Here is a 20,540-nt window from a genome sequence, read left to right as displayed (position 1 = left end):
AATGGCATGGCAAATATTAATATTGCCAAAGCATTTACAGCATTGCTATGTAAAATACAATATAAAAGGTGCAAAATGAAAATGAACATAATTTAAGAAAAAACTGTCTAATTGACAGATATCAATAAATATAGGCCCGGTTTCACAGACAGGGCTTAGATTAAGCCAGGATTAGGCCTTAGTTCAATTAGGACATGTAAGTAGCTTTTCTAGAGCCTTATAAAAAAAACATTACAGGTGTGCATTTAAAGATCTGTCATTGCAAGTTGCTTTCAGTTACAACAGCCCTAACATGCAGTTTAGTCTTAAAGCTCGACTGTGAAACCAGGGGATTAATATTTTAAGAACAATTATGAACATAATAGGAAATTAATAAATTGCATGTAACAAATATAGAAAATTATAAATATGTTTTATTACTTTAATTATTAAATATGGGGTATTATATGGCAAGAAAACATGCACATAATATTTCCCAGTTTTTATACAAATTGTAGTAACTGTGTTCATCAAGCTTAACCTTTCGAGCCTGTTAAATTATTGGGGGGGGGGGGGGGGAACAAAAAACAACAACAACAACAACAACATATACATATCTACAGCATCACACTATAGACTATGTATTATAAAGAGACAGTCTCAAATTCAGGTAAAACCTCTGACAATATGTTCTGAAGGTTAAGCACCTCCTATCACCAATCTTAAAAGGAAAAGCTTCAAAAAAACCTACTCTATAATTTGTACCCTAATCGTGTAAGTGAGTGTATAATTAACACAAGACAAGAGTGAACGGTTGAACTGCGTCTCTCGCATTGTTTACACCGGTGGTCCTCCCTTCCCCCATACACTCATCCCTCTTTTCTTTCACTCCATCCCCCTCTCTCAACTCCTCCTTCTCCCTCACTACCGCTATTCCCAACAGCTGATTTCCAGACCAGAGAGAGAGGAACACGGCGAGACAGTTGAGGTTTGAGATCAGCAGCAGAAGATTTAAAGCGAGTAGAAATGCAGGGCGAGCGCTGCGATCCGCAACATCCGTCATGAAGATTTGAGCTCCGCTGCCGCTGCCATCAGCTCCGAGAGGTTAGCCGCTGTGCTAAAGCTAACTTTACAAACAACTGTAGCCAATAAACCTACATTACCAGCCTTCATCACGAGTTACAGTTCGCGTTTCCCTTTCTTTATGCACTAGGAGGGGTTGTATTCACTTTATGTTATTATTTTCGCTCTGAATGCATAATGTGTGCATATAAACATCAGATATAGGTCACGGAGCAGATTAATTAGCCAGCTAGCCAGAGGTAACGTTAACGTTAACAGCTGGTGAGGTCGTGTTAGCTACATTATTATTAGAGTTAACTAGCTTGAACATGACATTAAACTAAACTAAACAAATAGAAGATTGAGATATGTGTTGGCAGACTTCTGTGGTGTGTGTGGAATGGCTTATAGCAGCTTAAATATTAACCTTGTAACGAGTTGTGTGATTGCAGTGTAGCTTGTTAGCTTGGATATATATAGAGAGGAATAACAGCACCGTGCGAACAAAGATGAGGAACCAAACTGATGTTAACTTTCCAGACATGTTGCAAGTACGTTTTCTTATTTTTTTGCAGGCTATTTAAACTGATATAGCCGATAAAGGTGCTGTCAGGCCACCGACCGAGCACATGATTAAAGTACATCAACCTTTGGCATGCATTTGGTCTAGTAATGTTTCTGAGTGACCTGCGCTGTTGCAATGCGGCTGCACTGTAACTGAACGCTGGCTCTAAGAGACAACTTGTTTGTATTGCCTAATATTTGACAATTTGTCTAGATTTAATGTTTTATTTATAGTTAATTGTAACCTAATTCATTTTGGGCTGGTTAATTGTTGAGGAAGCCTTTACCTTACTGTACTTACATACTACCGTATTGCCATCAATACAGTTACATTTGTATAATACATACACTTAAGCTTAATATTTCCAAAAATATTCAATCATTATTTACACTCATCATGTCATTATGAAGTTGTATGCGACTATGAATGTCAAGCCCAAAAACACACCATAAAAGTGGTCCATACAACTCATTCGCTATATTCCAAGTCTTCTGAAGGCATCTGCTAACTTGTGTGTAAAGAACAAGCAAAATTACAAAGCATAATTCACTGGGGAGAAACTCCCCCTGCATTTTGAATGTAATTTTCCACCCCATATGAGTAACATGAGAACCGATGTAGCAATGTGTTTAATGGCAACATATTTGACACGAATAAGATTCGTAATCTCCAGTGGATGTGAAGATTTTCAGTGAATAATGGCTATTTTGTTCCATTTGTATTCCATAAATAAATAACTGATTACATAAATAACAAATTTTTGTTTTTTGTTGTCAGTAATATGTCACTTAGAAATTCAGAATAATTTAGAATTTTTTTATTTTATTAACCCACTGTCGGGAGTGTACTTAATCAATTTAAAGCGATAGTTCACCCAAAAATGAAAATTCTGTCATTGACTCAGTATCACCCTCATGTTTATGTAAAACCGTATGACTGACTTTCCTCTGGAGAACAAAATAAAACATTTTGAAGAACGTTGGTAACCCAAACAGTTTCTGTTTCCGTTGACTGTTGTATGGACAAAAAATGCAAAGTCAATGGGAACCAAAACTGCTTAACATTCTTCAAAATATCATCATTTGTGTTCAACAGAAGAAGGAAATACATACAGTTTTGGAACAATGCGAGGGTGAGTAAATGAGATATCAGAATTTTTTTTTTTTTGGGTGGGCCATCAATTTAATGACTTTCTCACCCATGTTTGTTCTAATGTAGGATGGCGTTCCATGGATCCACTCGGCCGACAGTGTGTGGTAACTTGTTCCCTGGATCAGACTTAGGCCACAAGTATTTTTGTGTCAACGCCACGACCGGCACTACCTCAACGGGCCTCTGTGCAACACCAAATCCCACTGGACCCAACGCTCCAGCTGGGACTCCTAGACACCCGGCGTCTCTCGGGGGCAGCGCAGGCGGAGGGGCGGCCATCCCGCAACCTCACAGTAACCCAGCAAGTGAGGTTCCAAGTCCTGCTGAAATGGAGCCTGATCGACCTATCGGTTATGGTGCATTTGGGGTGGTCTGGTAAGTCCTGCTGTCATCCCAACACACAAATTTCTGATGACTCTGTCCAAGTAGGCTCTCTACCGTTTTTGAAATAAGTTTCTATTATATTTTAATACATTTTAAAATGTAAATCTTATTGACCCCAAACTTTTGAACAGTGGTTTTATATATTACACACTCACATTTTCTTCAGTAATGTTAACATCTGGTTACCCTGTTGCATTGCTTTGGTAGGTCTGTGACGGACCCTCGGGATGGGCGTAAGGTGGCTCTGAAGAAAATGCCGAATGTCTTCCAGAACCTGGTCTCCTGCAAACGTGTGTTCAGGGAACTCCGGATGCTGTGTTTCTTTAAACATGACAACGTAAGTTTTGCGGGCTGAAAAGGGAATCATGCATGCATTGATTGATTGCTGAGTGGGGGTGTGTTTTTGCAGAGTTTTAGAATTTGATTGCATGTTTTTTGTAATGATGGGAATTTGCTTTGGCAGGTGCTGTCTGCCCTTGACATTCTCCAACCTCCACAAATCGACTGCTTTGAGGAGATGTATCCTTCATACCCACATTTTACCTAAATCTGTTCCCATCTGAAACTTTTATTTTCTCTGTATTATTTATTATAAATGCCTATGTAATAAGGGGATTAAGAGATTGATTTGTTTCTGTTAGTAGTGGGTGACACTATGTTCCAACTTGTATAATCTTATACCACAGTATATGTGTTTGCATTCTATCACTAGCAATGTTTCCATCCAAAGTTGCAAATTTAACTTGCGCGCAAAATTGGAATATCACATAAAACATTGTGTTCAAGAGAACAGAACCGTCACTTCCTTGGAAATTGGCGCAAAATATCTGTAATTAAAATGGAAGTTGCTGCAATCGGGGAAGCCACTGTGGCTATTTTTTCCTACATCATAAATTACTTCCGCCTCAGCGCGCACAGACAAAACGCAATAAACGCTCTCATGCTATCTTACGTTTGGGTGCCTGGTGTTTGGGAATGCAATCGTGTGAGGCTTCATGAAGGTCATTATGCCAAATCATTTTGATGACAGACTTTTGGCTCAGGCATTTCAGAATGATCAAACCAACATTTGAGATACTGTGCAATGAAATTGGTCCACTGGTTAGCCCAGTTATCCAATCACATCCACTGTTGAGGCAAAGCCATGTGAGTTTTTGTTGTGCATTGAAGGATTTATTGGGTAAATGTGTTCCCATTGTAGTTTAAGCACATGGCTTACCGGATTAAAAAAAAAGTATGCGCCTTAATTGAGTGCATACGTTTATTTTTTTTTAGAATTTATGCACATCTTGGCATTTCCATCCAGCTTTTTTTCATGCATTATCCCAAAATGTGCATAAAAATAGGTGGATGGAAACGGAGACTTTCACATTGGTAACAAAGCAATGTAGACATGGGGTAATAGCAGACCAGAACATAGTGTAAAGAGTTACTTGCTGTATTAATATAGAGTGTAACTTGTATACCTGTGAGTTGGAAATTAATTTATAACAGGGCTCGACCGTTTCAAGCATTTGCGACTGAAAATAGATGTGTGTGTGTGAACTCTAAAATATATTTACCGTTACCCCTGTAAACAAAGCAGCTACTTTTTGTTTCTGACCAGAATTTAAATGTTTTAAACAGCCGTTCAGATTTTTTTTACTATGGTGTTCATCACAACAAATACTTAAATATTTAAAGACTTTATTATTTAAAGAAAATTATTTTTTTCTGTGAGAAAAAAAGTTATTAAACCTGTTGGGAGGGCAGCACTTTATTATAACCTAATTCAATACGTGATAATACCGTCCCATTATAAAAGCTTCAATATATTATGAACATTTTTAAAAACCTTCTGTACTTTTTGTATTCTTCTTATAATTGTCTCCTCATATACCCTTATTAAGCTAAAATACATTATTTGAAAAATTTGCATTGTTCCCTTAAAGTTTTTTTTAACGGGCTTCTAAATTTTTCAGCTTACGAACACATGCGCTTCTTGGTAAAAAAGTAAGCGTCAGGCCCTGGCCTTCTAATACAAATTGTACTGTCGTCTAGTATGTTAAACTCTAATGTAGCATTATGTGTAGGTGTTTTTGTACTTATTAATTTATGAATATCCTGTTTTGCTTCCAAAATGAACACCATGGCAAGTGCCAAATGCAAGTGAAAATTAGCTTTGGCGAGTAAATAAAACAGTTTTATTTGCCAGTTGGAAAACTAACTGTATTAGGAATTGTAACATATTTAACAGATTTTTTTTTTTTTTTTTTATCAATTCACATGGCAATGATGATCTAAAAATACTCTTAATGTACTGGTATTTTCTGTTTTTGGTTATCCATTGCTAGTTTCCCTCTTGTGTTCTCATAGTAGATGTTGTTATTGTGGCTGTAGATGTTTTGCGGGTCAGTTGTGTTCTTAACTGAGTCTGTGGTATAGATACGTGATCACTGAGCTCATGCAGAGTGACCTACATAAAGTCATCGTTTCCCCTCAGCCTCTCACCACCGATCACATCAAGGTGTTCCTCTACCAGATACTCAGGGGTGAGTTCACATGGGCATATGTTACTTTGGGATAATACTTATTTTTTTATTTCGGGGATCAGGAGTATTTAATCAGGACGGATGAGAGCTTGGTGTGTTTTGTGCCTGCGTTGCAGAACGGGATTATGTTTGAACTTGTAATCGGCCTGGAAAACTTTAATCTTATGTTCTGAAAATAAAATTTGTTAACAAAATCCTACTGAACTGTTAATCTTGTTTGGGGCAATTTTGACTTTCGTTGCCTGGAGAGTCAAGCAACGTGTGTGTGTGACCAGCTGAGAAGCATGTGTGCGAACACACCAAGGAACTTGGCAGTATCTGACGGTGACGTCATTGGAATGCGTGCTTGTCAGAGGCTATAATTAGATGTGCCACAGGTGCATCTTCAGGTATCACTTTGTCTGAAGAGAAGTCTGGGCATATCCTCAGTTCGGGAATGAAGCACAGCATCTCGTTCCCGCTTTCTCAGGGAACAGGGTTACAGTCAATTAACCCAAGATGTTCCCTTTCAAAAGCTTCTCTCAATGCGCTGAGTTAGCACGTTGGGAACGAGAATACCAGAGAGGTGATACTTTTGGAGACTCAGAGAGAAGTAGAGGGGACATTGTGCCTCTTGAGAGGTGAGGTGGTCCAACTCTGCTTCTTAGATTCTTTCCCAGATTTGTTTCACTACCTCTGGGTGGAGTTTTTATTCCCCATTTGGCACAGTTTGTCTGTACAATAAATCTGCTCCCACATTCAGATATCCAAGGATATAAATCGCTCTGTGGGACAGGAACTCGACCTGAGCCCAGAGCTGCGCTAGCCTGTTCAGATGGCGCGAACACAGACCTCCCTGGCGATTTGTATTGGTGACTGCCGCAGTGTTGTCCACCCGCACTAGGACATGGTAGTCCCTGAGCTGCTGGAGGAAGTACTTCAGGGCCAGAAATACAGCCATCAACTCGAGGCAGTTGATGCGCCAATCGAGATGATGACCCCCTCCATGTCTCTTGGGCTGGATGGCCATCTAAGACCGCTCCCCAGCCTGACTGGGAGGCGTCTGTCGTTAGAATTTTGCGACGGCAAGACACACCTAGTGCTAGGACCCAAGGCTAGGAATTGGGGTCTGACCACATAGAGAGGGTTCGTTGCCCGCGGCACCTAACCCTTATTTGCCCTTGGATGAAACTCCCTAGCTTTGAACCACACCTGAAGTAGTCTCATGTGCAAAAGGCCTGTAGGCATCACCGTGGACGCAGCTGCCATGAGGCCTAATATTCTCTGATACTGACGAACAGTAACGTCCTGACCTGGCCTGATGTTGCTTAGGGTGTTCAGCATAGTCCCGATACGTGCGGGTGACAGTCGTGCCCATATGGTGACCGAGTCCCATACAACTCCTAAGTACGTCGTCCTCTGGGCGGGAGAGAGAACGCTTCAACCCCAGAGAGACAAGATGAGCTAGGACGACATCTCGATGTCAAAGTGCAAGCTCTTGAGACTGGGCCAGTATCAGCCAGTCGTCTATGTAGTTCAAAATGCGGATGCCCTGGAGTTGCAGAGGAGTTAGAGAGGAGCCAGCGCTGCATCCATGCATTTTGTGTTTGTGCAGGGTGACAGGGCCAGGCTGAATGGAAGAACCCGATATTGGTAAGCTTCACCCCCTAAAGCAGACCTCAAGAACTTCCTGTGTTGTGGCAGTATTTCTATATGAAAATATGCGACCTTGAGATCAATCATGACGAACCAATCGCAAACTGTATCTTGTAACCTTTTCCTACTCTCTTTAGGACCCAAGGAGAGATACCCAGCAGTAGCATCCATTTTGCCAAGGTCTCTGACAGGGGTACCAATTTCAATATTTCCTTTTGAGGGGATGCTGAATGTTATGTGTCCTGGGCAATAAACAGGAAGCGACAGAACAATCAACATTTCGCTGGAAACACTACCAGAGGTGGTGGGCATGTTACAGTAGTTTAGAGAGAGACAGAGACTCCTCACCCAGATCGAAACCCGAGCACCACGATCGCATTGTGGGTGCTGCCCCTTGGAAATGAGCAAGGCAAGTGCGCACTTCTAACAAAGAGTGACAGACACGGTACGGCTTTGTAAGGTCTGAAGACAAAGAAAACCTGAAGGTGTACCTGTAGCACATCTAATTATAGCCTCTAACGAGCACTCATTCCAATAACTTCACCGTCAGATGCTGCCAAGTTCCTTGGTGTGTTTGCACACATGCTTCACAGCTGGTCACACCTTTGTGTGTTCCCAAAGCGCTAACTCACCGCAGCATTGAGAGAAGCTTTTGAAAGGGAACCGTAATATTATGATGACTATTACAATTTAAAACATCTGTTTTCTATCTTTAATATCATTTAAAAATATAATTTATTCTTGTGATGGCAAAGGTTGTTGTTTTATTGCTGTTGTTGATTTTTGCATTTTGCCTGGCAAAAATAAATGCATAACAGTACTTTCTTGTGTGTAATAAAGAAGTAATAAAACTTTTAGGGGTCTTTTGCATATGAAAATGTTTATTTCCATATTTCCATGCCTGCCTTCCAAATTTATCCATGGCACCATTTTTTTGTTTTGTACAACCAAACTAGTGGATACACAGCACCTTTAAAAACATGGGTGTTTGTATTGGCAAGTGCAGGAAGTCTTGATTTTTCCTAGTAGTGTTTATGTTGTGTGATATGTTAGTATTGTTCCTCCTGTTCTTGTCCTTTATGAGGTGTCCTCTCTCTTTCTCTCAGGGCTGAAGTACCTGCACTCTGCGGGCATTCTGCACAGAGACATCAAACCAGGGAACCTGCTGGTCAACAGCAACTGTCTGCTTAAGGTACCACACTGCACATGTGCTCAAATGTACTCCGTCAAATAATAATGGCAAAATGAGAAATGTCACTTTTCCTTCTCATTTAGATTTGTGACTTTGGCCTGGCACGAGTGGAGGAGCCAGATCCTTCTCGTCACATGACCCAGGAGGTGGTGACGCAGTATTACCGTGCTCCAGAGGTTCTGATGGGATGCCAGCATTACACTTCAGCTATAGATGTCTGGTCTGTTGGGTGCATCTTCGCTGAGTTGCTGGGCCGGCGTATTCTTTTCCAGGCTCAGAGCCCCATACAACAGGTAATGGCATACACTACCATTCAAAAGTTTGGGGCCCGTAACATTAAAAAATAAAATAAATAAATTCTTTTAATCTGAAAGGATGCATTAAATTGATCAAAAGTGACTTCCACCTTGTTACAAAAGATTTCTGTTTCAAAAAATGCTGTTCTTTTAAACCTTCTCATCAAAAAAAATATCACATATACACAAAAATATCAAACAGCGTAACTGTTTTCAACATTGATAATAAGAAATGTTTCTTGAGCAGCAAACCGTATTAGAAGGTTTTTTTTTTTTTTTAAGGATCATGTGACACTGAAGATGGGAGTAATGATGCTGATAATTCAGCTTTGCATCACAGGAATAAACATTTGAAAATACATTCAAATAGTAGACTTTTATTTTAAATTGTAATTATTTAACAATATTACAGTTTTACTGAATTGTTCATCAAATAAATGCAGCCTTGGTGAGCATAAGAGACTTAAAAATCTTACCCACCACATACTTTTAAATGGTAGTGTATAATAAAGAATCATCTTTAATAAATTCATTAAAAATCTTGCTAAAATGAAATTGTTTTATTAATTTGATTTTGAAACGGTATTAGTGAAAGTGTCTTTTACTCACGTTTACTCCTCTCTTTTTCTCTCAGCTGGATCTGATCACTGATCTTCTCGGGACTCCTCCTCTTTCTGCCATGGCATCTGCGTGTGAAGGAGCTCGAGCGCACATTCTTAGAGGACCCCACAAACCAGTTCCGTACCCTGTCTTACAATGATTTATAAGTCTTTAAATATTTAATACTAAAAAAAATCCTCAAATCAAATACAATATTCCATATTCTTTAATTTGTGCTTTCTCTCCCTTAGCCGTCATTGTCTGTTCTGTACATGTTGTCGGATGGGGCAACACATGAAGCTGTTCATCTTTTGTGCCGCATGCTAGTTTTTGATCCAGTGAGTATGATGTATACGTTTGGACTAAAATCTTTTTGTGGTAATTTTTTGATAGCCTACACTTAAAATAATAGTTAATTTTAGTCAGTAAACGCGTCATAACGTTCTTCCACATAATGGTTATCTCTCACAAAACTGCAGGAAGCACACTGACCAATGTTCAGATGTTTTTGGGGATGGGGACGTTTGATAGATAGATAGGCCATAGATATTCTTAATAACTATATTTAATTATAAAAAATATAATAATTGAATCTATATTTATTATCATTTTATAACACACCTCTCCCTTACATGACCATTTTTATCTTATTTTCACTTTAAGTTTAATGCTAACATTTTCACTTTTCTACTGTCCAGTGATAATTTGGAAAGAAAATGCGATGGAAGCCTCATGTTAGTCAGTATAGCAATAAATGCAATTTTGATTGTGTGGAACGGGGCAATTCAATAACACAGAGAATGTGTTTTTTCATTCCATTACGCAACTTTTCCAGCATTTTTAATGTAAACTTCACCCTAGACATTATTGACTGTTGCGCTCTCATCTCGCTTCCATACTTTTGCAGAGTATCGCGCATGACACGGCTTTCTAAAACGAGGCACTCTCAAGTTACTAAGGCGTTACTAGACCTGCAAAACACGTCCTATGTGAATGGCCCCTAAATGATTAAAAGATAAACCGCACATGCTTATTTCAGTCCTGTTATTTAAGCAGACAGTTTGCCTTGTTCCTTCAGTGTAACAGCATTAACAGCAAGCCAAAGAGGTCAAGGTTTCAGCTGAACTAGGCTATAGGCTACGTAAGCATTTTAAACACTTACATTGTTCTTGCTCCATCCATGCAATAAATGCACGTTCTTAAATGAGCGGGCTTTCTCATTTCATCTTGGTATGAATCAAAAATCTATTTAGGGCTGTAGGCTATATTAATATTTAGGCTACAATTAAATACGAAGATCCAAATATTTAGGGTCAGTAAGATTTTTTTGTTGTTGTTGTTGAAAGATTCACATGAAATGAGGTTCACATTAGCTGCATTTATTTGATTAAAAATACAGTAAAAACAGTAATATTGTGAAATATTATTACAATTAATACATGCTAACAAATATATACTGTACATTTCAATATATTTTAAAATGAGGTTTATTTCTGTGATGGCAAAGCTGAATTCTAATATGCTGATTTGGTTGTAAAGAAACATTTCTTATAGATGAAAACAGTCGTGCTACTTACTATTTTTGAGGAGACGGTGATGCATATTTTTCAGCATTTTTTGATGAATAGAAAGTTCAAAAGAACAGCATTTATTTGAAACTGAAATCTTGTGTAACATTATAAATGTCTTTATTGTTACTTTAATGTGTCCTTGCTGAATAAGTTTTAATCTTACTGACCTCAAACGTTTGAATGGTAGTGTAAGCTTCATGTTCTTTTATATAAAATGATAGTTCTTTTTCTATATTATTTTGTAGTATGTTGTTGTTGTTATAATTCTTATTCTGTGTGTCTCCATCCATAGGTCAAGCGCATCACAGGCAGTGATGCTCTGTCTCATCCGTATTTGGATGAGGGTCGTCTGAGGTACCACACATGCATGTGTAAGTGCTGTTACTCAGTGCCCAGCGGGAGGGTGTACACCCGAGACTTTGAGCCGCCTGCAGATCGACCTTTCAGCCACAACTATGAGCAGAGCATGCACTCTGTCTGGCAGGGCAAAGGTGACTCTCTTTTTATCACTCTGGCCCTTTGTTACAATATTAAACTTCATCTTCTTTTGACATGAAGGACCTATTTTGATGACCCGTTTTCTCTCTTCATCTCAGAGCTCATCCATCGTTTTATAACAGAGCACCAGCAAGGCAAACGAGTGCCTTTGTGCATCAATCCCCAGAGTGCAGCCTTCAAAACCTTCATTAGGTCAGTGCAAGAACAAGCGTTTTTTGTGACAAACCTTTTTCAAATGCATGCACTCAAAATGAACAATGATATGGAGGTGTAATATTTACTCATTCTTGTAGTTCATTTGATAGTTGCTTAGCTATAAGATGTATTGTTGTTGTTGTTGAATTTTTAAATGCCTGGTGTAGGATAGAGCAGGGTGGTCTCTATAAAAAATATTATTTTAAATAAATGTATTTTATATAGTTATTAAAATTAATATTTGATATATGTATAAATAATAATAATAATATTAATAATGTATTGTTGTTGCCTGTTGTTGATACCATTAAATATAAATAAAGCAGTAAAATAAATATAAATGCAAATAAATATTTGTATAAATCTATATAATGATGAAATGAAGTAGTAGTAGTATAAATATAAAACAAAATAAAATATAATATAATGCATGTGGCCTTTTGTGTCCACCAAACATCCATTTTAAAGGGTTCACCCAAATATTTTAATTATGTCATTTACTCACCATCATATCATTCCAAAACCGTAAGACTTTCATTCATCTTCAAAATAAAAAGGAAGATATTTTAAAAGAAATCTAAGAGCTTTCTGTCCCTCCATTGGCAGCGACGCAACTACCACTTTGACGCTTCAAAAAGTTCATAAAGAGCTAAATCACAAAACTAATCCATATGAATTGAATGGTTTAATTCATTGGTTCTTGCGGAAGCTCAAGCGTGCTGCGTAACACGGCAAATGAACCTCATTGGTTCTTGCGGAAGCTCAAACATGCTGCGTAACATGAGAATGAACCTCATTGGTTCTCAGATGTCATTTAAAATATCTTCATTTGTGTTTCGAAAATGGACTAAAGTCTTACAGGTTTGGAACAACATGAGGGTGAGTAAATAAAGAAAAAAATATTTTTGCTGTCTTAAGTCATTGTTTTTCTTACTTTCTGTATCAGATCCACAGCCTGGCATTCGTCAAAAGTATCAAGGAAAGAAGAGAGATGAGGAATGAGGTGTATACTGGGAAATGTGGATCATAGGAGCAAGCTTGCATTGGAGATGACTGAAGGATCACATGCTTTTGAACGCATTCTCAGCACTCTTTCCAAGTCAACATGGGGATTTCTCAGAAAAACATTTTTCCAGTTCCACTTTCACAACACTGATGAATAATGCTTCTGATGCTGCTGAGAACAGTTTTATACTGACTATGTGCTTAAAGATTATGGCAAATAGAGTTTTCCACAAAAAAAAAGAAAAGAAAATCTCATGGATTGTTGAATTTTGACTAAATGAGCCAACGTCAATGTTGTGCAATACAGATATCTGGAATAATGCAAATGATGAGACTGCGCTGACCATGATTTCACTAACAGATGAGATGACAGTGCCCACAAGTCCATAGCATCACCCCCGCGGCCATCTTTAACTGTGGTGTATCTCCAAATTCTGTCTATAGACTTTTATCACTGTGTTCCTTTTCTGGGTTCTTAGGTTTTATTCTTAAAATTCTGGTAACCAAAAGTTCTAAAAGTCTTCTTTCTTAGTTACGGTTTCCTCATTGAACTGAATGCTTTCTGTTCAATACCACTCAGACTTTCTCTAAAATATTTTTTTCCTTTCTGTTATTATTTTCATTTTATTTCGTTTTTTGGGGGAGTTTATTGTGCAGATTTCTTTCTAATCTCTCTACATTTCTAATGAAGCATCCTGTGCAAACGATCCTTGAGCAAATGCATTAGTTTTAGAGTTGTATTAGAATGCTGTATAGGGGTGATGGCGTCTTGTGTTTATCTGAGGAACGTAGGTACTGTGCTGTTCCTGCCTGAAGCATCTTCCCAAAGCCCCCCTCCTCGGCCCCTCCTCCTAGGACCAAACGAGATTGATATCAGTATCCTGCTTTCTGATTGGGCGAGGCTCTGTAGGCAGAGAAGATCGATCGAATGTTATTTATTTTCTATTTTTAATTTATTGTCTTGTCTAACTTTTTCTGTGTTGTGTTAGGCGGACCAGGTGCGTGGGTTTCATGGCAGCATGAGCAAGTCATGTGGTCCGTGCGTGTTTTTGAAAAAATACGGTTTCGGGGAGTTTAGGGAATGTGCAGTGTTGTACTTTTTTTGAATATTTCATTACCTCAACCAGCCCTCAGTTCACTGGGCTTGTGTGTATAGACTGAACCCAATCGTTTATCAAAAATGTACTGTAATGCAGCCGAATGACGTCAAGTGTGTGTGTGGAGCTCCTCCACTGGGCAGCAATCTCTTCCTGAATTGTTTCTGAATCGATCTGCTTTTCTTTTTCCTTCAGAGTGAGGGATTGGTGGGATGGTGGCTGATGGGTGTCTTATATGCTTGTTGGAGAAATGCTGCTGTTTGTGTAATACCTCCCTGACTCCTTTGTAAAAGTAACACGTCTAGAGCTCAGGTTTCATATTATACAATATGGACTAGACTGTAGACACTGTAGATGTGGATCCAGGCAGAGTTACTGAATACAAGCAGTTGTTGGTGCTCTCTGGGTTTATTGCAGAAGGCCAAATTCTCAAATGCCCAGTACTGTAAATGTTTGCCTCCTACCAGCAGGTGGCAACAAAAGCGCAGGGCACGATTGGATGCATCAAGGCTGTTCCTCATCAATAATGTCTCTCAATGCATGTGTGTATGGACTTCACTTGGATTTGCAAATTGCAGTGCATTAGTTGTTTTATTTTAGAAACTTTTTAAATGTGCTGTTGCTATTTAATTTTATTATAGGAACATGTTCTTTTTAGGTTTTGTTTTCATGTATTGTGACCAATTCTTTTAGGTTTTTGGTTTTAATTTTTTTTTTTTTTTTTTTTTTTTAAGTTGATGTTTTTATGACCACTTTTGCTATTGTGTTGGTAGAAAAACTAGCAAAATAGTGACCGGAATGAAGATCAGTGGGTTGGTTTAGTCGTCTTACTGACTGCCAAGCAGAAAGTGAACTTTTTAAGTAAATGGTGAATTTCCTTTAGTCGTAAGATAATAGATGTTAGACATTTTTAAGATGAAACTGAAAACTTGGTATTCGTGTTAATGATTATTATGGCTTTGATAATATGATTGAACAGTTGTTTTAAGATGGTTATTATTTCTTGTTATCTGTTTTATTAGGTTTTCTTTTTTCTTTTTCTTTTTTTTTGTTTTTTTTTTGTCTTTGCATTTTAGAAGAAAATATGTTTTTGGACTTTTTGTGTTCCCAACAAATACTTGAAGTTTTTAAGAAAAAAAAAGGATACGTGGATTAGGATAAAATAGACATTAAAGAGACAGACACTGGAAACCTTGCCTCTGCATCTTATTGGCTTGTCATTATTACAATTACATTCCAGTTCAAGGACAGAATTATGATATTTCAATTACAAAGATTTTTACAAAGAGGTTTTGATGTTCATGTGGTTTTGGAATTATTTTGGCATGAACTTAAAATTCTCCATATCTATTTTCTAATTGCATATTATAGGACTTATATTGTGAACGATTAATTTATGCATGTTTTTTTATGTTTTGACCTAGTAATGTTTAAAAAAAAAAAAAAAACTTTACATCACAATACGGATGAAAAGATCTGTATGTTTCATTGTGACTTTAAATTAAGTGATTTAAAAGTTCTTCTAAACAAATCTTTCAATCTTGAGTTGAAATTTTGATCATGACACATTAACTGTTATTCGTCAATGTTTGTTCAAGGAAGACCTTCTAGAATAGATTCACATGACAAACTTAAATATCAGAAACTGGTCACAAGTTACCAGACTCATGTAGAAAAGGCTTTGTGTATGTTTCATCCTAAATGTATACATACACAGTTTTTAGATTTGTTAAACTGTATGTACTGTATGTCAGAATCTGCACCTGGTTAACTTGATTGTAAGGACATACTCAAGCTTTATTTCACATGTTCTGAAGTCCCTGAGGTAACCATAAGCTATAACATGGAGCTTAGGATACCTTGTTGTGACTATATCTCCATATAATTTCCATATGCATATTGCCTTTCAGACAAAAAAAGAAAAGAAAAAAAAGAGTCTCCAACACAGATATTACACTGTAAAAAGTGAATAGTTGGATCAACTTAAAAAAATTACTTCAATTGGTAACACCTAAAGAAATTAAGTTTTTCACGATAAAACGTGATAATTTAAGTTGAGAAAACTTAATTTCTTTAGGTGTTACCAATTGAAGTAATTTTTTTTAAGTTGATCCAACTATTCACTTTTTACAGTGTAGAAAGATGTTTTCCACCCAGTAAAACTATTGTTAAGAATAAAATAAAAAATAAAAAAATTGGATTAGATACTAAGTTTTCAGATAATGTGTAGTGAATATAGACCAAATGTGTAGCAATTTTGGAAAAAAAAAAAAGAAAGGTTCTGCCCATTTTGTCTTCCTCGCAAAATTCTTTGGTTCACTTAAGGGACTTTTACAAATATAAAAAGCACTAAAAGCAACATTTTCTAAAAGCATTATGTTTGGCAAATGTAACTTTTAGGCTCCAGGGGCCTGGTGGAAATAAAAGGACATTTTCCATTAGCACTCTTTATTAAAAAAATATATAATAATAATAATCCACTTGGCGTATTAATGAGAACTTAGCTCTAACCATCTTTCCCATCAGGGATATTGCATAAAGTAGAAATATAATTACAGCTATAATGTGAAACACACTGCCCATTCAACTGATATTATTTTTTGCTGCATACCAACATTGTCATGTCATAAACTATATCTTTTAACAAAAGTACAACCCCATTTCCAGAAAATTGGGGACATTTTGTAAAATGCAATTAAATCAAGAATCTGTGATTTGTTAATTCTCTTGAACCTTTATTTAAATGACAGATGTACAAAGAAAATATTTCCAATGTTTTCACTGACCAACTTAATTATATTTGTAAATATAGGCTATACAAATTAGGCTACACACTCCAAAAAATGTTTACCACTGTGTCACATCACCTTTCCTTTTTCAAATAATTTGTTGCATGCTTCATGCTGCAATGCATGCTGGGAGCCATGAGATTTATACTATGGTGACTCAGAGCATGCACTGCGGCATGAAACATGTCACCATTGTTCAGATTCATATGCTGATTCTTGATGTCTGTGTGTGTCTGAAGATTTTTTTTCCCCATAATGTATTTAGAAATCTAAATTCAGAATGTCTGATCTGTTGCAAGAAAATATTGTTGGTGAATAAAATCTATTAATAACAAATAACCACTTTTGGTCAGGAAAAATATTAGTGCATTATTCTACCTTACGATGCTAAAAACTATGATCACCTGATCATCTTTGTATCTGGCTTTCTTTTTTAACAAATTATGTGTTTTGGTAAACACTGTTACAAAGACCACAAACTCACATCAAAAGCCAATAGTCAAACTGTCCAACTAAATGAAACACTGATCACCATAATGGTGATCAAAATTTCAATAAAACATCATCTAAACTTCTGTTGATTCTCAATAAGAACTTCTATAGCCGCATGACAGAAATTAAGTAAATCTGGGTAGTAATAAGTGAAGCTGGTAATGATGTTGTTTAATACTCCTCTGCTGAGATCTTGAGAGATTTATGAATTTAAATGTCTTCTTTTATCTTCGGTTGATTTAATCTAAAGCCTGGTTCATACGGCAGGATAATTAGGCCGATTTTAGCCCCGATTCACCCCTTCCGACAATCTTAAGGATGCTCAGATTATCGTAAAATAATCGGATCAGATGTTCCTGCCGTGTGTGGTGTGTTAAGACTGCTCTCGTCTGTTCGGAAGGACGTCGGGACCGCTCTGATCTCAAATCGGGGATATCCAACATGTTGGATTTTTTGGCCCGATTTCTCCTCGTGTGTGGTGTCCCCCGGGGACAAACGAGCACTTGGACTGTGGCGTGTAGCCAATCAGAAAGCGAGGTGACGAGGTGGCGAGGAAGCACCGGGAAACAAAATCAAAACATTCTTTTGATAACGTTTTTTTTTTTTTTCGGTTAAAAACAAACTACAAACTATCGCCACTGCATCCTCTTCGTCCGCTATGATTGTTTACTCTGAAGTCACGTTTGATCTCGAGGGATTTTGCGAGATTTCCTGTCTGACCTGGGAATGCTCGGGAGTCAAATCGGTTTGTGTGTGATGTGTTGATTTTGCCGCTTGGCTGCGCACCACACACACTGTACGACCAAAACTGTTAGACCCGTGATTTTTTATCGCCGTGTGTGGGGTCTCTCAGGTTTGGAAAATCGGCCGACAATTTTAAAATCGTCCCGTGTGAACCAGGCTTAAGGCTGTGGCTGGTAGTCAGTTGTCGTTCTTGTGTTTCTCTTTCCTTCAGTGATTCTGCTTGTTACCAGCAGGTGTTCATCACTAATACTCAGTCGTCACTTAATTAATCACTTAAAGGAACACGCTGACTTTTTAGGACTTTAGCTTATTCACCGTATCGCCCAGAGTTAGATAAGTCCATACATACCCTTTTCATCTCCGTGCGTGCCGTAACTCTGTCTGACGCACCCACCGCTAGCCTAGCTTAGCACAAAGACTGGAGGTAAACGGCTCCAGCTAGCATACTGCTCCCAATAAGTGACAAAATAATGCCAACATTTTCCTATATACATGTTGTGATTTGTATAGTCACAGTGTGTACAAATAACAAGGTCACATGAGACACAATCTTCTAACCATACATACTGGGAACTATATTCTCAGAAGGCGAAGCACTGCTACTTGGGCGGAGTGATTTGCTCACAGCACCTGAGAAGCCCCATGGTGAGGAGCAGAATATAGTTCCCAGTATGTATATGGTTAGAAGATGGATGTCTCATGTGACCTTGTTATTTATACACGCTGTAACTATACAAATCATATAATATTTGCAGCTGTATCATACAAATAAATAGTTAAAAAATCATACATTGTGATTTCTGGATTTTTTTTTTTAGATTATCTCTCTCACAGTGGACATGCACCTATACGATGACAATTTCAGACCCCTCCATGATTTCCAAGTGGGAGAACTTGCAAAATAGCAGGGTGTTCAAATACTTATTTTCCTTACTGTATATAGGAAAATGTTGATGTTATTTTGTCACTTATTGGGAGCAGTATGCTAGCTGGAGCCGTTTACCTCCAGTCTTTGTGCTAAGCTAGGCTAGCGGTGGGTGCGTCAGACAGAGTTACGGCACGCACAGAGATGAAAAGGGTATGTATGGACTTATCTAACTCTGGGGGATACGGTGAATAAGCTTAAGTCCCAAAAAGTCAGCGTGTTCCTTTAATTATCTCATTACTTTAACTCTGATTCAGAGTTACTTTAACACTCTTTAGAGTTGGACCAAATGTTCTCTGGGCGGTTAATTTAACTCTGGAGATTTTGCTGTGTATGTTGAGTCATAGGTGTGATAACGAGAGGCACCGGATTCTTAATTTGTCCAATATCAAATTTATCTTTAGCCCAAAGGGTTTCTGGATTTCCTGATAATAAATGAAAATTGTTTTTAATTGAAGTATCAGGAACAATTTTTCTCTCCTCAGTGCACAACCTATGAACTGTCACTGTCTGCATTATTAGGTATGCTCTTACCCCTGCATCATTTGCATAATACCCATCATCATGGCAAATCCATAGCCCTGACTCCACCTGCTCCGTGGGCCACACTCCTACTTCCTCCCAGGAGCCTTCTCTCTCTCCCACAGAGACATGAGGCTGTACATGCATCTGTTGGAAGAAAGCAGATTGAGAGTGTGTTATTAGCTTTACAGTATATGCAGAGAAATGATATTAATGGATATTCAAGATTTAATTTCAGTGAACCACTTCTCTTCATACTCACTGTTTCTTTCATGGCCCACAAACCATGAAGTACAATGTAAGTACAAATGAAGGAGTTAAAGCGTAGTTATAATGCCAGTTTGATAGCATTTTTCCACCCTTTGGTATCAATTATTTTCCTGACAATGATACAGAAATTGTAATTTCTAATTTAGACATTAGATCTCTACCTAATAAATTCAGAGGACTAACCCCGATATACCATAAGTTGTACAAGTCTGATTAGAAAGTGGCAATTTATTCATTTTGGATGCAGCCTCTTTCGTGAGTGTTGATAAAGTGGTTTCTTCATCTAACAGCTTTCTCACCTCTCTGTAGACTCCGCCTGAGTCACTCTCATTCTCGTTTGAGCTCTCACCCTCTGTTTCCACTTCCTCTTTCTGATGGAGTGGCCCTGCAGAGCTTCCAGCTACTGGCAGATGCACAATTTCCCCTTTCACAGCTGCAGCAGCATCCATGCTGTAGGGGCGAAGCTTTCTGATGGTTGCCTGCATATCCTTCAATTCCTGCCTCCTCTTTTTTTTGTCAGCAAAGCAATGAAAGCATCTGCAGCCTTCTCACCTTCTCTCTGCTTCTCGTAACGTGTCTCAGCCTCCTGTTCCCATCTTTTGAAGAGAGTCCAGTCAATCCATCTCTGTTTCTTTGGGGGCAAATTTTTAAGAACACGTCTCATCTCCCCTAAAACTGAAACACTTAAAGCCCCACAATCAGCTCTTTTTCGTGAATTTTGACCACAGCTGAATCTGAGCAATTTGCTCCTCTTGCAAATTCCATTTTCTAATCAATTCTTTTAACGGCCCCTGGATCTCAGTTTTCTCAGGTTTTTTTTTTTTTTTTTTACCACAGCAGTTCCCCATTTTTAGTTAAGATAGTTCTTTATTGCAGGAAAAAATGGCAAAAACAGGTCTATTAATATTTTCTAGAGCAGCAGCAATATGCAAACAAGGAAAAGGCAAATAAGCAAGTAAACAGCGATCTTATCAATTTAAATTTACTGAGTATATTTCTGTAGTATATCTCCAAGGCCGAATCTGTGCATATCTTG

The 20,540-nt window shown here is 37.9% G+C and overlaps 2 protein-coding genes across 3 annotated transcripts in view; one reads left to right on the top strand and one right to left on the bottom strand.

Annotated features, from left to right (window-relative positions):
* Positions 1–20,540, bottom strand: part of LOC307168406 (chymotrypsin-like protease CTRL-1) — a 132,764-nt gene that overhangs the window by 65,308 nt on the left and 46,916 nt on the right. The window lies entirely within an intron of this gene.
* Positions 713–14,819, top strand: nlk1 (nemo-like kinase, type 1). Of its 2 annotated transcripts, none has more exons than XM_079888301.1 (12): positions 713–1,083; positions 2,825–3,133; positions 3,350–3,479; positions 3,606–3,661; positions 5,567–5,673; positions 8,415–8,500; positions 8,584–8,793; positions 9,431–9,532; positions 9,648–9,734; positions 11,260–11,458; positions 11,564–11,657; positions 12,607–14,819. In XM_079888301.1, the coding sequence occupies exons 2-12, from the start codon at positions 2,826–2,828 to the stop codon at positions 12,653–12,655; spliced, it is 1,428 nt and encodes a 475-aa protein (XP_079744427.1). In that variant the 5' UTR covers positions 713–1,083; position 2,825; the 3' UTR covers positions 12,656–14,819. The 2 variants fall into 2 exon arrangements, with proteins under 2 accessions (XP_079744427.1, XP_079744426.1); XM_079888300.1 differs by lacking the exon at positions 713–1,083 and adding an exon at positions 2,675–2,738.

The sequence above is a fragment of the Squalius cephalus genome (genome assembly GCF_949319135.1).
Source record: "Squalius cephalus genome assembly, chromosome: 1".
Taxonomy (NCBI): domain Eukaryota; kingdom Metazoa; phylum Chordata; class Actinopteri; order Cypriniformes; family Leuciscidae; genus Squalius; species Squalius cephalus.
Note: the sequence above shows the minus strand (reverse complement) of the source record. Positions and strands in the feature narration are given on the sequence as shown.

What these genes read in the sequence shown, in the direction of transcription:
- nlk1 (XM_079888300.1), top strand. An exon ending in GTTTCTTTAAACATGACAAC is followed by an intron (nt 3,480 to 3,605) that starts GTAAGTTTTGCG and finishes TTGCTTTGGCAG; the next exon opens with GTGCTGTCTGCCCTTGACAT. An exon ending in CTCTGTCTGGCAGGGCAAAG is followed by an intron (nt 11,459 to 11,563) that starts GTGACTCTCTTT and finishes TCTTCATCTCAG; the next exon opens with AGCTCATCCATCGTTTTATA.